Consider the following 16,062-nt stretch of genomic DNA (forward strand, 5'->3'; position numbering starts at 1 on the left):
AACGCCTGCCCCTCCCCCACTCCCAGGAGCACCCACACACCTTGGTGGGTGCTGTTTTATTCTGGAGTTTGTGCAGCTGGGTGTGCACTACGGCCTGCTGGCCTGAAAGCCACACCCTTCTCAGCCCCTGCCCAGTTCCCTGTCCCCTTCCTCCCACGCTGGGGGGCACAGAGACCGGCTGATCCTTACAAAGAAGCCGTCCAGTCACTCCGAACCCTGCCGCATTGCGTTTAATGAGGAGGCAGTGGGAAGTGGGGGCTCCAATGGTTCCCAGTGAAGGTCAGGAGGGACACAGGCCGGTCACAGGTCACAGGTCTTGGGCTCAGGCAGGCGAGATTACAGCCATCAGGAATCTGACTGATCCTAATGGTTTCCCCACAACTGCACGAGGGACTGTCCACTGCTGTCTGGAAAGAGCTGACCTTGGGCCCGTGGTCTGCAAATAATGACTTATCCCATCAAAGGCAGATGCCGGGCCCTCAGGTCTGGAGGTCAGAGACCTTGCACAAAGGGCATCGCACCAGCGAGTCTGGCCATGCAGCCGAGGGCCTGTGTTCAGATGCCGGTGTCAGGGAAAGGGTGCATGCGGGGTGGCGGGGTGGGGAGTGTCGTCCTCTCCACCCCCTACAGCCTCTCAGCAGGGAAGAAGCGGCTGGCACTCCTCAGGGCCGCAGCCCCTCGCTGGGACTACTTGTGTGTCCTGGGCAGGGATCAGGTGGGAGCCGTGGGCCAGGGGAGCTGAGGGGAGCTGGGTGCATGGCGGAAAAGGAAAATCCAGAGGAAGCCCCCGAGGCCGGGCGCGTGTCCTGAGAACGGACAGCTCCTAGAAGGTGATGCTCTTCAGGTCCGTGGAGCAGCGGTACCTGCCGTCCAGGAACCTGGAGCACAGCAGCTTGTGCGAGCAGGGGCAGGTGTGGTGCTGGCGTTTCCCGAAGAAGGGCCTCTGGGGAGAGAAGAGAGGCGTCGTCACCTGAGGAGGGGTGGCCCAGCCCGGGCACCTGCCCCACCCCAGCCCCTAGCCTGCTGCCCACCCCACAGCACCGCCGTGAGAGCAAGGGTAGAGGTGGGGACCTGGGCCCGGCGTGGCTGAGCATCGTGCCGCATCCCACAGCTGCTGCTCGCTCGCTCTCAATGTCTGACTCTGCCTCTCAAGTAAAATGGTTTTATTTTTTAAGACCGACTTATTGGCCGGCGCCGCGGCTCAATAGGCTAATCCTCCACCTAGCAGCGCCGGCACACCAGGTTCTAGTCCCAGTCGGGGCGCCGGATTCTGTCCCAGTTGCCTCTCTTCCAGGCCAGCTCTCTGCTGTGGCCAGGGAGTGCAGTGGAGGATGGCCCAGGTCCTTGGGCCCTGCACCCCATGGGAGACCAGGAGAAGCACCTGGCTCCTGGCTTCGGATCAGCGTGGTGCGCCTGCCGCAGCGTGCCAGCCATGGTGGCCATTGGAGGGTGAACCAACGGCAAAGGGAAGACCTTTCTCTCTGTCTCTCTCTCTCACTATCCACTCTGCCTGTCAAAAAAAAAAAAAAAAAAAAAAAAAGACTGACTTATTTATTTGAAAGGCAGAGTTACAAAGAGACAGAGACAGATGATTGCAATGATCAGGGCTGGGCCAGACCATCAGGAGCCTGGAACTCCACTGGGTCTCCCACAATGGTGGTTGGAGTCCAAAGACTTGGGACATCTTCCACTGGCCATCTTTCCCAGGCCACAGCAGGGAGCTGGATCTGAAATGGAACAGCTGGGACTCGAACCGGTGCCAGTGTGGAATGCTGGCACTGTAGGCAGCAGCTTAAGCTGCTGTACCACAACACTGGCCCCAATAAAAAATTTTTAAAGGTAACAAATAGCACCTACCACATATAGTTAAAAAGAGTTCTGGAGTATTTGTTTACAACAAGCACTTGGTGTGACAAGAGGTACACAGCAAGCACTCAGCATTTGACATCTCCACTGTTAGTCTGCCCCTCCCCCACCCAGGAATGCAGATCTGCAGCCAAACCGCCCCACACCCCCAAAGCAAGGAGGATGGCTGGGCTGGGCTGCCCTGCTCTGCTCCCAGCCCCAGCCTCCCAACCCCTCTGGGGAGGTGTGACAGGAGGGGGAACTGCCGGAGGATGCCCTGAGCCGGGATGAGGTTCTCAAGGGCATGGAAGTGGCTGCCTTGGTGAGCCTGAGTCTCACAGCCAGGCCCTGCCCTGCCCCAGGAAGGCCCCCAGTGGCTGCTGCACCATCGGCCCATTCAGAAGCTAAGGCCCTGTGAGCTCTGTGGCACCCCTGGGCTGGGACCTGGCCGGGGCTAGATGCTTAGGGTGCAAGAGTGGGTGCTCCTTAAAGTGTGTGCCCAGGCACCTCACCTGCCTCACTTTAGTCCTTATGAGTGCTTACAGGGAGGGGCTGATTGGCAGGTCTCGTTTCATGTTCTTGAAGGAAGGGTCCTACAGATCAAAGGGCTTGGGGACCCTTTCGAAATCTGCATTTGACAGATCCACAGGAGACGTTAGGGGCAGTCTGTTCCCCTTGTTGTGCACATGAAGCCCAGAGCAGTTACGCTAACTGCCCAAGAGTGCCCAGCAAATGCCAGACCCGGGATGTCCAGCCCCCGGAGCTAACCTGTGCAAGTGGCACCATCATGCACCCCGGGCCGCTAGCAGGCGTGCCCAGCAGCAGTGAGATTCGCCTCGAGCTGGCATCAGAAAAGCGCCATTCCAGCCCCAGCTGTGACCTCGATCACATCAGATCCGTACGCCTCCAGGCTGTGCTAGGAGGTTGCAGGTGGCCAGCGTCAGCCCCGCAGGAATGCGCGCACCCATCATCAGCAGGGCACTGAGCGAGGTGAGCACCTTCCTGGCTGCCTGCTCCCCCTCCACGGCCAGGCCTGGAGCAGCCATAGGCAGAATGATTGCTCTGCCCTTCACTAGCCTCAGCCCCTGGGGACCACAGCCTTGGCTGGAGCAAGGCCCCAGCACCTCCGCATTGCACCCCCATCTCACCCACACGCCTGCCCCCACTGGGCGACTGCACCGTACCTTGTGGCTGCCGGGGTGGCACTCCTCTCCTTGGCGCCCCAGTGGGGTGCACATCCGCAGGCCACGCAGCCACAGGCTGGCAGCACAGCAGGTGCCTGCCCCACACTGCACGTCCCGCTCACAGGCCTGCGAGGAGGAGAAGAGGGGGCTGCTCATTAGTACCACCCAAGAGAACAGGAAGGCGGGGTGCATCCCAAATGCCCCATGAGGATCCGGCCAGCCAGAGCCAGAGCTCAGCAGGGCGTCAGATCCCACAAAGACCCCGGGAGGCACAGCAGAGGCCATTCCTCTCCTGGCAGGTCCAGGGGTCAGGGGGCACAGCTTTTCTACACCAGGAGGCACGCGCTCTCTTAAGCCGGTGGGGTTGGATAGGTGGGCGCCGCAGAGAGGCCGTGGACAGCACGCTCCAGCCTGGACCCAGCACGCGTGGTTGGCACTGCCTCGGCTCTCACCCCAAAGGCAGCCTCGCCCGAGGGGCCCACACAGGCGTCTCTCCCAGGGCTTCCCTGCAAGCCTCCCTGACCCTCAGGTCAGGACGGATCCCTCTGGGCTGGGCTCCCCGAACAGGGGTGGAGTGGCCACTTGAGCTCCCTTGTAACAGCAGCCAGAGCCTGGGAACACCGGGTCTCCACTGCTGCAGACGCAAGTGGGGCGTGAAGGAGAAGCAGCCGAACACTCCTCGTTCAGAGAGGCCCTGTGCCGCTGCTGGGCTGAGACGCGACGCTGGGGCTCCCTTCTCTGTCTCCCATAGAAAGGCACGGAGCGTTTCCGAGGCCGACCGTGTGGGACGCGGCAGGAAGTGGGTACTCCCAACTTGGCCCCAGGAGGGGAAGGGGGATGCCAAGCCCTCTTACCACCCAAGGAGGTGCAGGTGGCAGTCACGTGGTTGCACCCGTCTCCAGTCTCATACCCCACCAGCCCCTGGAAGCCCAGGATTGGGGGAAGTAGACCCAGTCACGTGGCTGCGGGTCTCCAGTCTCATACCCCACCAGCCCCCGGAAGCCCAGGATTGGGGGAAGTAGACCCCATTTGACCCTTCTCTCCGGAGGGAGGGGTGTTGCCATGTCACTTGTGGAGGATGGAGCACACAGCCATGAACTTGGAGGCAGATCCAGTCCAGGGAGCAGAGGAGTACAGAGGAGGTGGCACCTGACCCTCCCTGAGTCAGGTGTGGGGCATCAGCAGGACGTGGAGGGAGGGGGAGGCTGGGGCTCCCGGCCTCCCCCCAGCACACTGTGTTAGCCACCCCCCTCGCCCTCTCTGCACATCTTCTCTCCTGAGCTTTCTCGCCTCCCCCTCGCCGTGCCAACAGGACACTGCCCCACCTCTCAGACCTGCCAGTCCTGCTGCCCCTCTGGGGCAGACACTGGAGCTGGCTCTAGTTCAACCTGGGCACCCAGGTGAGCCACACTGCCCGATCCCTCGCTGTGGTGACCACAGGACTCTGGTCCCACCCTCCCTGGTCTTCGAGCCCCACACCGGGAAACCAGCCTACAGGGCGACACTCATTAGCCACAATTCAGTCGCCACCCTCGTGTTTATGTTGTGTCTCCAAGGCGTTCACTGCCCTTGATGTCTGTTCTTCGTGTGAACTCGGTCTTTTGGCTGAAAGGGACAGCAGCAAAGTTTTTTTCCGTGAACATTAAAACTAACCATTCCAGGAATTACTTGGCGTTTCTCTCCTCTGGGTGAAACCTTGGAGGAGGTAGAAGTGGAAGTCAATTTCTCCTCTTGTTCTCTGGGGGCTCTTACCTGGCAAGCTCAGTTTCATTCTCAACATTTCCACCACCCTAACCCACCGTGTGGGCGCCTCGCCGGGGGGGGGGGGGGGGGGGGCTCCAGGGGAAATCGAAGCCGTATGCCAGTGTTTCAAACGAGAAGACACAGTGCCGTGTGCTGGCCTCTGCTGGCTTTTGGGGTCACTCAGACAAATGCTGCTGTCGCTCAGTTTTCCCTTGGAACTAACTGGGCATGGGGTGGGGGGGCAGGTGGGAGGGACAGCCTCTCTGAAGAGCAGAGACTAACTTTATGCATGCAGACCATAAGGTGACTGAAGTCAGCAGGTAGGGGAAGCTGAAACTGACATGGGGACCAGACCTTTGAAAAGCAAGCCCACCTCCACACTCAAGCTTCCCCTGGGCAGCTTAGCCGCCTGGGAAAGAAATTCTCTATTGCACACTAGGGATCTTCCTGGCACCCAGGGACTAAGCTTCAGATTTGTCAATGCTCTCCCTAATGCAATTAAAACAGGATTTGATTCCCAGGTAGCTTCTCAGAAGCAGAGCCCCTAGCAGTGCGAGGGCCAGCCCGCCACAAGGCCATGCACGCAGTTCCTCTCTACAGTGGGTCTTGCAGCCAGCTCCCCATCTCTCTGCCTTCCGGTGAGCGGAGCTGGAGCCGGCAGAGCCACCTGCGTGGTCCCTGAGCTCGCATCCCCATCCTGGGCGGCCCCTGACATCTTCCAGACGCCCCGGGGGGAAGCGAACGTGTGAGCACTCACCCCGGTGATCACGGCGCAGTCGGACATGGTGACCAGGAGGAGCACGATGGAGACTTGCATGGCGCCTCCCATGGCCGCTCGGGGTGAGGGCAAAGCCCGGCTGACTCTGATGCCACTCGCTTCTGCCCACTCAGCCTTGTGCCGGGCGAGCGGCGCAGGCCGGGCTCTTGTGCCCCGCTACCTCCTCCCAGATATATACGAGCTGCCTGTGGCTGCCTCATCGCTGCTCTTCCCTTCCTCATCACCAAGGCTATTCAGATGATCTCAGAGGCAAAGATGAGACCTGAATCCTAACAGCATCAAAGCACCATCAAAAATAAAAATGGGTGCAGCCGGGGTTTTGACAGTTGCTCTACGTCTCCCACAACCGCAGTGCCTCAGACAGCTCCACGCATGGCCCTGATGCTCTGCTCTCCACTGGACAGGGCTCTGGCAATGAATTAAGGGATTTGCAACATCACCATTTATCCTTCCTTGCACCAAACCATGCAACATGCAGGATTAGTGGTTCCCGCATGCTGAAGCCAACAAGAATTATCTGGGCATTCACCCTGGGCTCAACACAGAGGTAGCCGAGGAGACACAAGTAGGCAAGGCAGCAGGTGTCCCTTTTCAAAGGTTGAAGTTTCTGGGCCGGCACTGTGGTGCAGCAGGTTAAAGCCTTGGCCTGCAGTGCTGGCATCCCAGATGGGTGCCGGTTAAAGTCTCGGCTGCTCCACTTCTGGTCCAGCTCCTTGCTAATGCGTCTGGGAAGGCAGTGGAGGATGGCCCAAATCCTTGGGCCCCTGCACCCACATGGGAGACCCAGAGGAAGCTCCTGGCTCCAGATTGGCTCAGCTCCAGTCATTACAGCTATTTGTGGAATAAACCAACAGATAGAGGACCTCTATCTGTAACTCTGTCTTTCAAATAAATAAAATAAAATGTAAAAAAAAAAGTTTGAAATTCCAGAAAGGAGACCCAAGACAGAAATCAACTCCAGGCTGATGTTCCCAAGTGACACACGTAAGGACTTGCTGCCTACCGGGCTCAGGGGGACACCAGCAAGTGTCGCCTGGCACAGGAACCAAAGGTCAGGACACCAGCAAGCACATGGGTCCCAAGCTCTCAGCAGCCTGCAGAGAAGTGAGCTTGGGCTGGGCTGCAGGTTAAGGGCAGCAGGAGCCCCACTGCTCGGCTTGCTGTTTCACAGGGTGGGCATGAGGGCACCTGTATCCACCCATGCACACACACAGGCCACAGGGGGCCTGGTAGCGCATCTGGCCAGGAGCCCCTCTCGCTGGGGCTGAGCCTGCCCTCAGCCTTCTCTATGCCACACACCCAGAGAACGCTCTCCCATTCTCTGTCCGACCACTTCTCCCTGCAAGAATAAAGGCCAGTGTTTCCCAAGATATGGTTTTGCAGTCTGTTAGTGGGTGAGGGCTGCACACGCACACACACACACACACACACATGACGTAAAAGACTTCAACGATCAAAGATCTGGGAGACACAAGTTCAGCCAGCGCCTCCCTGCTGGACTCTGCCTTTCATGAGCTAGCACGCATTTGAAATCTCGGGTGGGATTTGGGATAAGGAGTAGTTCTCAACAGCTGAACCCACACAAGCCCTTTTTCTTGGAGAGATGCTGGGGGCCATTTTCCAGGGCAGGGAAAAAGCTGAACAAGCAAGTGGCTGGGAGCTGGGACCCCAGAGGCAGAGCCTTTGGCTTCTGGGCTCATGTCACTCACCAGGTCCATGCCCTCAAGGACATTGCTAAACCCACAAAGGCTTGGTTTTCTCCTCTAGGACATGGGGGCAAGAACAGCGCTCACACGGTGGGGGTGGGGCGGAGTCACTCACTGCTTTATTCTCTGGCTGCATCTTCACCGAGGGCCTAGTGCCGGGGAGGCAGTGTTCTCGGGGCGGGGAATCAGGCAGCAAACAAAACTAGGCTCCTGGGGCCTGCGCGTGGCGCATGAGGTTAATCCGCCTGCAGCACCAGCATCCTTATGGGCACCAGTTCTAGTCCCTGTTGCTCCTCTTCCAGGCCAGCTCTCTGCTGTGGCCTGTGAGGGCAGTGGAGGATGGTGCATGCACCCGCATGGGAGACCAGGAGGAAGCTCTTGGCTCCTGGCTTCAGATCGGCGCAGCTCTGGCTGTTGCGGCCATTTGGAGAGTGAACCAACAGAAGGAAGACCTTTCTCTCTGTCTCTCGCTCACACTGTCTATAACTCTACCTGTCAAATAAATAAATAAATAAAACTTAAAAAAAAACTAGGCCCCTATCTTCTCATAACTTGGACTCTGGTCGGGGAGGCAGGTAGCAGACAAATAAGCAAATTGATTTGCAATAATAATGCCAGGTGTGCTGAGCACTGTGACAAAGGGAGGCCATGGGTTAATCTGCCCCTTCATTAGCATCCCACATGAACACCAGTTCAAGTCCCAGCTGCTCTACTTCCTGTCAGCTCCCTGCAAATGCCTATGACAAGGCAGAGGAAGACGGCCAAGTGAATAGTTCCCTACCAGCCATGTGGGATGGAGCTCCAGGCTCCTGGCTTCAGCCTGGCCCAGCCTGGGCCTTTACAGCCATCTGAAGAGTGAACCAGTACATGGAAGACTCTCTCTTGTTCTCCCCCTCCCTCCTCTTCTCTCTCTGTAACTCTGCCTTTCAAATAAATAAAATAAATCTTTAAAAAAAAAAAAGGAAAGGAAAAGGAAGACAGGGAAGGCCACAGAGCAGGAGGATGGTGGTGTTTTAGATTGGGAAAGGGTCCGTCAGCTAAAACACGTAAGCAGAGGCCTGACAAAGTGAAGGGGTGAGCTGGGAAGTCTGGAGGGGAAGTCAGTGCAAAGGCCCTGTAGCAGCTGCATGAAAAGCTGGGAGCCAGGTGAGCCAGGGAGGAAGAGGAGGGCGTGCAGCCAGAGCAGGCACCAGAGGCCAGCTCCTGAGGGCCTCAGGCAGGGGCAGACTCCAGGCGATCTGGATTTTGAAAGGGTCCTTCTGACCTGCCCATGGAGAAGTGAGATGACAAGCATATGTGCTTAGCACAACGCATGGCACACAGCAGCCCTTGCTAGCTATTGGCAGCTTCTACCATCCGTGGTCGGGTCTGTCTATGAAATTCACCTGTCAATCAGAACAAGAGGTGTGTGAGGCCCACAGAGCCAGGCTGGCACTAGAAGATTCCAGAGACCACCCCAGCCTGCCCGGAGTCCCCAGTCTGGGAGAAAATGGCCCCGTGGATAGGGAGCATTCTGCTGGGTGCGCGGAACAGCTCTGGGGCCCTGTGCTGCCCTCCTGCCTCTCCCAGATCACAGCCCACTCACAGCCGCTTCCCCAGGCCCTCCCACCACACACAAAGCTAATTATGCACACAATGGCAGCCCAGAATCCTGTTGCAAAACAGGCCCAGTAACACGACTGAAAGCCTTTTCTTTGTCTTGAGTGCTAGCGCCGCATGAATTAGTGGAGGGCAGGCGAGGTGGTGACTTGGTGGTGAGCTCAGAAGGGACTCTGGGGAGCTCTCGGCGCAACAGCCCCGGCTCTTGGCTTGGTCGCTCCATTCAACCAGCTGGCCGAGGGCCTTCCGGGGATCGGGACCGGGGCTTCCCAGTTGCTGGGTCCGATCTCTCTCTAGAACTTGGAGTGTGCCTGCACAGGTGGGTTCAGGGCACTCCTGAGACTTCTGAGCCGTGATGAGGCTGCTTTGTGGCTGACAGATGGCCCGAGACTGAGCAAGCAGGAGCTCCAGGAGGCCAAGGCCAGACGTCAGCATGCAATGAGTCTCGAGTGGGAGGGGAGAGGTGAGGAAATGACGACAGTGCTGGAAACACCCCCGGTGCCCCAGACTCCTGCACACCTGCTGCACAGGGCGTGAGGGTAGGCAGGCAGCAGGTGCGCAGAGTGTGCCTGTGGGCGGGCTGTGTTCAGGTCACACCGCAGACTCAGGCCTGGCCCCATTTCTCGGCTTTACTTGATACCAATGTCACCACTTTCCAGGACCATTTGTGCAGATCTGCCTTCACAGGAAGGCTCACTTCACGGGCCACCTTCTCACGGACAAGGCCTGGTCCCCTGACTGTTTACCTTCACCCACAGAAGAAATGTGACCCAGACAGGGGACAGGTGCTGAGACCCCAGGAAGTCCCTGTCTGGGGGCCACACTGCTCCTGCCCAGTGTGGACTACTGAGTCTTCCTGATTGAGCACATGTGTTAAAAAGTATTCACTTTAGAGGTCGGTGCTGTGGCATAGCAGGTAAAGCTGCCGCCTACAGTGCTGGCATCCCATAGGGGCACCGGCTCGAGTCCCGGCTGCTCCACTTCCGATCTAGCTCTCTGCTATGGCCTGGGAAAGCAGTAGAGGATGGCCCAAGTCCTTCTTCCAGGTCTCCTGCATAGGAGACCTGGAAGAAGCTCCTGATTTCTGGCTTTGGATTGGCACAGCTCTGGCCATTTCGGACATCTGGGGAGTGAACCAGCGATGGAAGACCTCTCTCTCTCTCTTTCTCTTTCTGCCTCTCCTTTTCTCTGTGTGTAACTCTCATTTTCAAATAAACAGATAAATCTTAAAAAAAAAAAAAAGGACACCAGTGGATACCCATGTTCTGTTGCTCACCTTGATGCCAAGGACAGAGGGAAGCCGCTTCCTGAGCTCCAGCTTCCTGTTTCCAGGTGAGAGAGCCCACCCACCTAAGACCCACATTCCTGTCTTAGCATCTGCCAGGCTGAGCTGGGCAGGGTGAGTGAGAGGAGACATCAGCGTCCCAGAGACACCCCCCCCCCAACGGCTGGGAACCCAGGCAACTCTGTCCCCAGTGCCCTCCCCCCGGCCTTTGTCAGGAACCGACAAGGTCCACTGGGAACACACAAGTTCAAGGTCTTGGTGGACTTGCCTTTTTCTCTTAGGCTCCATCCTCGCTGCTCTTGTCTGGACCTGCCACCACCCTGGCTGGGGATTATTGCCCAACAGAAGGCTCCTCCCGGGAGGTCCTGGCTCTGTTGCTGCAATGGACTCAGCCCCAGGGCTTTCCCCATGTGACCAGCCCAGCAGGCTGAGAGTCCCGAGGGGACAACCTCCACCCAGGCCTTTCTGGAAGTGCAGCCACACCCAGTGGGGCCCTCTGACAGGAATCCATGGCTGTCTGTCCTCTGGGGCACAGGCTGCCTGCCCTGCTGCCCTCAGGCCCCTCCCTGTTCTGTGTGTATGGAGAAATGTATAGAATGGAGCTTGCCATCTCCACGTTCGTGTGTGCACCTCGCTTCCCTTCCTGCTCCTGGCAGCCCTGGGGAGAGTGGTTCTGTTGGCGTCTTCCAGGGGCCACAGAGGAGGGTCAACTCAGATGGTCCTATCTTGCATTTGGATGCAAAGTTTCTAACCAATGGGGCTGGTGTCATGGCATAGTGGGTTAAGCAGCTGCCCATGACGCTGGCATTCCATAGGAGTGCCGGTTTGAGTTCAGCTGTTCCACATCTGATCTAGCTTGCTGCTAGTGTGCCTGGGAAAACAGTGGAAGGTGGCCCAAGTACTTGGGCCCTACCACCTACATGGTAGGCCCAGATGGAGTTCAAGGCTCCTGGCCTTGGCCTGGCCCAGCCCCAGCTGTTTCAGCTATTTAGGGAGTGAATGAGTGAAAGGAAGACCCCTCTCTCTGTCTCTGTCTCTGTCTCTCCGTCTTTCTCTGTAACTCTGCCTTTCAAATAAATAAAAACAAGTCTTTTTTAAAAAGTTTCTGTCCCAAAAAGCTAAGCTTCCTGTTGAGTGTGGGTGTCTTCCCTTGTCTGAAGTCTGGTGGGAGGCTTTGCAAATTAAAAAATGAGGAGCTGGCATCGTGGTGTAGCAGGTTGAGCCACTACCTGCAACACTGGCATTCCGTATGAGCATTTGTTACAGTCCTGGCTGCTCCACTTCTGGTCCAGCTCCCTGCTAACGCACCTGGGAAAGCAGTAGAAGATAGTCCAAGGGCTTGGGCCCTTGGCAGCCACATGGTAGACCCAGATGGAGTTCCAGGCTCCTGGCTTTGGTCTGACCTAGCCCCAGCCATTGCAGCCATATGGGGAGAGAACCAGCAGATGGAAAAATCTCTCTCTTTTTGCCTCTCCCTTTTAAATAAATAAAAAATAAATCTTAAAAAAGAAAAAAATTAAAATGTGAAAGTGAGTTGTTTTGATTTCAGAAAGCGTCAGCCCCCTCTTTCTGGCCTATGTGATTAAGAAGAGAGCATTGGGCCCCAGAGCCAGAAATGGTGTCAGCAGCCCTGGGGCCGGGGGGACAGGACTTGGGTCAGCAGGGAAGGGCTCAGGTCCCCCACTGCTCAGGATGGGCTTTTCCCCCTGAGGTTTGCAGTTCTTGGGGGTGGAGCTGCCCCTGACATACAGTCTTTGTGTCCCTATGACTTTAACTACAACGAGTAGGGGGCCTGGACTTGAAGCGGCAGCAGATCTGCACCCTGTGCATCCTGTGTCGTCGCCAGCACTGGCTCTTCCCCAAGTTTAGCTATCCTGATGGTCCTAACCTGCAGCCCCCACAGTGCCAGGACAAATTGGGACTCAGCTCTCTTGACACAGGTAGCTGTAGGGAGGAGCCCCCTGCCAGGCACAGGCTTCAAGGCCAGCGAGGCCACTGTGTGCCCCTGAGCAAGGTCGACTGACTGGGACCAGGACTGGGCACTGGTGCTGGGAATACAGTCAGCTCCCCAGAGGCAGTGTCCCCAGGGAACTGCACTGCGTGGAGAAGACGTACATACGAACAGGACATGGTTCCCATCAGAAGGAAGGACGTGGGTAATGGTGTCCCCAACACCAGCCTTCTTCAGCGGTGGGTGGGGATCCATGAGCAGGCCTTAGAATCAGCTTAGGTAGGGGGCAACTTCAACCCTCCATCTGTTTTTTCAAAGATTTATTTATTTATTTGGAAGGCAGAGTCAGATAGAGAGAGATCTTCTTTTTTTTTTTCTTCTTTTTTAAATTTTTTTTTGACAGGCAGAGTGGACAGTGAGAGAGAGAGACAGAGAGAAAGGTTTTCCTTTGCTGTTGGTTCACCCTCCAATGGCCACCACAGCTGGTGCGCTGCGGCTGGCGCACCATGCCTATCCGAAGGCAGGAGCCAGGTGCTTCTCCTGGTCTCCCATGGGGTGCAGGGCCCAAGCACTTGGACCATCCTCCACTGTACTCCCTGGCCACAGCAGAGAGCTGGCCTGGAAGAGGGGCAACCGGGACAGAATCCGGCGCCCCGACCGGGACTAGAACCCGGTGTGCCGGTGCCGGCCGAGAAAGATCTTCTGTCTGCTGGTTCATTCCCCAAATGGCTGCAATGGCTGCAGCTGGGCCAATCTGAAGCCAGTACCCAGGAACTTCTTCCGGGTCTCCCACATGGAGGCAGGGCCCAAGCACCTGGGCTGTCTTCTGCTGCTTCCTGAGGCCAATTAGCAGGGATCTGGGTCAGAAGTGGAGCAGCCAGGACTTGAACTGGCGCCCGTATCGGATGCCAGCACCAGAGGCTTTGGTTTTGAACTCTATGCCACAGCGCTGGCCCCCATCTTTCAGTTTTGTAAACAAAGTCTTCTTGGAACATGGCCACTCCTGGTGTCTGTGGCCCCAAAGCTCACAATAGTTACTACTGGGCCTTTTACTGAAAAAGATCATTGACCCCTGGTTTAGAAGGTGGCAAGCAGCACACAAATGAAGTAGCCCGGCTGAGAGGAGAAAATATCAGAGCGTATTGCATGTGGTAAGGAGTATCCCATGCACCTGCTGTCCACTCTATGCAAACATACACTCATGCCTGTGGGTGCTGACTGGGTTATAAATTTTGTCTTATGTTGGGTCATGGTCATTACAGTTGAGCAGCTGCACTAGAGCACTGCTCATTTTTGCCATGGAAATAGATTCTTCTTTTTTTTTTTTTTTAAAGATTTATTTTATTTATTTGAAAGGCAGAATGATAGAGAAAAGGAGGGAGAGAAAGAGAAAAAGAAATCTTCCATCCACTGGTTCACTTCCCAAATGGTCACAACAGCCAGGGCTGGGCCAGGTCAAAGTCAGGAGCCAGGAGCCCCATGTGGGTTGCAGGAACCCACTTGGGCCATCGTCCCCTGCCTTCCCAGGCACATCAGCAGGGAACCGGTTCAGAAGTGGAACAGCCAGGACTCAAACTGGCGCCCATATAGGATGCCATCATAGCAGGCAGCAGCTTACCCAGCTGCACTGCAATACTGGCTTGGGAAATAACTTGTTAAGGAGGCCTGTTTGTAATATTGCTTTCTCTTGGGTTGCATGTGACCTACCCACCCGAGAGAGGTTGGGTGTTGCGGACAGAAGCCTGGAAGGGCCATGAAATAACACTTTGGTAGTGACCTGGGAGTGCTGGCTGACCAACAGGCAGAGGGCGAGCTGGAGTCTGGGCAGCAGAGGCTGGACTTGCTGGTGCCCTGCTGGGGGGGGGGGGGGGGTGGCGGAGTCTGACTCTGAGCTCAGATGGGGCTCCCTGGCTCAGCTGCCCCTGAAACCAGTCATGGGCTCTGGGGGTGGGTCTCCGGGGACGTGTGTACTGAGGGACTTGTCGAGGGCCCAGACTTCCTGGGCTGGAGTCCAGAGGCCTGACCCCTGACCCCTGAGTCAGTAAGTGTCCCAGGCTCTGGTCGAGCTGCAGACTTAGAATCCAACATTCTGTGATCTTCAGAGAAGTGCTCACCCCATCCCACAAAAGCCAGGAGCCGGAAGAGACCACACACCCAGAGACCTCAGCCACCTCCTCCTGACCCGGTGGTTTCTTTGGCCCAAGTTCTCCCCATGCCTGGAAAGAGCTGGACCAGATGGAAATGAGTTGGGAGCACTGACTCCTGGGCTTTCCTCTCCTGAGAACCCCGTCCCAGCCAGCAGAGAGAAGTCTCTGGGAAGGGAGTCCCACCCACTGCAGCTGGCCTTGTTTCTCCTCGCCCGCCAGAGGCTTCCTGCTGGACTAGGGGTCCTCAGTGCCTGGAGGCTGAAGTACCCTGATCGTCTCGGAGGTCTGTCAGCCATTGGTGGGCAGTGCTGGGCTCTTAGTGGCTGCTGCCACTTCAGGGCCACTGCTGGGCTCCCGTGGAGGGGGCGGCTTGGCCATTTCTAGAGGAACCAACGAGGGAGTGAAGCAAAGTTCCGGTGCGTGGGGATCCTCTTCTGAGAAGTCCACCCCGGGTAGGACACACTGGAGATGCCCATACAGGGGCACATTCTAGCCTCTCGCCTTAGGCTGGGCAGGCAGAGGGCTCTGAGCGTGTCCATGGGGAAGAGGCGCTTGGGACGCTGCCTCCCACAGGGCCCCCACTGCAGCAGGAGGGGCTGAGGGCCAGGGCTCCCCTTTCTGAAACCATGGCCTGGGGGTCGCACTGGAGATCAGCTCCCCAAGCCATTCTCCTGGCCGTCACAAAGTCCTTGCAGAAAGAGAACACACATAGACCCAGTGTGCAGAGGAGCCAAGGGGGAACTGCTCTGAGACTGGCGTCCGGGGCCTCTTGGACGAGAGGGAAAATAAAGTTCTGAACTGGGGAGTGGGGTTGGGGACAGCTTCGCCCGGCGTCTCCTGAAAGCTGAGCCTGAGGCCAAGGCTCGGGTGCCAGTGGTTTAGTTCCAGGTGAGGAAATGGAAGGAGAGATGGGGCGAGGGAGGACAGGTTCTTCCAGGAGTGGCTGAGCTCTCCTGGGTCCTCCGGGGGAGGGGTCTGAGGCTTCTAGGTTGGAGCCTTCACCCCCGCAGAGGGGTCCCTGGGTGGGCAGTGCTGGTGGAGGGGCATGCTGTGCCCAGTGGGAGGAGGTGGCGCTCTGCAGCCCCCAGCTGACTCTGAGCTCAGGTGGGGCTCCCCGGCTCAGCTGCCCCTGAAACCAGTCATGGGCTCTGGGGGTGGGTCTCCAGGGGCGTGTGTGCTGGGGGGCTCATCGAGGGCCAGGAAGTCAGGGAGCTGGGCCTCCTTCAGCCAGGGCAGCTCACGGGGGACACACCTGTGTGCGTGCATGTCCACCTCCCTCACAGCCACAGAGTCACCGACACAGACCCCATACCTCCCCACACCCACACACACCCACACTCACAACCCTATATCCCCCCAACATCCACACCCTCCACACACCCCCACACCACCACACTCACAGTCCCACATCCCCCCAACATCCACACACCACCGCACTCACAATCCCACATCCCCCCAATATCCATACCCTCTACACACCCACACTCACACACACACACTCACAACCCCACATCCCCCCAATATCCACACCCTCTACACACCCACACACACCCACACTCACACACACACTCACAACTCCACATCCACCCAACATCCATACTCTCCACACACACACACACACACAACCCCACCCCCCAACGCACATATGCAACCACATACACACATACATGGCCATAGCCCATTCATACCCAAATGCACTCACACACACAGATACATGTGCACACATACACACGCGTGCACAGTCATTCATTTCAATCTTAGCATTCGAAGGAGAGTGGAAATCAATGCAGATCAAATGAGAAAGGCAAATTCTATTTGTGCTGA

The 16,062-nt window shown here is 57.2% G+C and overlaps 1 protein-coding gene across 2 annotated transcripts; it reads right to left on the minus strand.

Moving 5' to 3' along the window:
- Positions 1-210: 210 nt before the first annotated feature.
- On the minus strand, positions 211-5,766 carry PROK1 (prokineticin 1). 2 transcript variants are annotated; one of them, XM_002715430.5, is made up of 3 exons: positions 5,530-5,766; positions 3,030-3,155; positions 211-943 (listed from the first exon to the last, which is right to left on the minus strand). In XM_002715430.5, the coding sequence occupies exons 1-3, from the start codon at positions 5,599-5,601 to the stop codon at positions 824-826; spliced, it is 318 nt and encodes a 105-aa protein (XP_002715476.1). In that variant the 5' UTR covers positions 5,602-5,766; the 3' UTR covers positions 211-823. The 2 variants fall into 2 exon arrangements, with proteins under 2 accessions (XP_002715476.1, XP_017201097.1); XM_017345608.3 differs by lacking the exon at positions 5,530-5,766 and adding an exon at positions 4,064-4,372.
- Between the last annotated feature and the right edge of the window lie 10,296 nt (positions 5,767-16,062).

Source organism: Oryctolagus cuniculus, chromosome 7 (assembly GCF_964237555.1).
Source record: "Oryctolagus cuniculus chromosome 7, mOryCun1.1, whole genome shotgun sequence".
Taxonomy (NCBI): Eukaryota; Metazoa; Chordata; class Mammalia; order Lagomorpha; family Leporidae; genus Oryctolagus; species Oryctolagus cuniculus.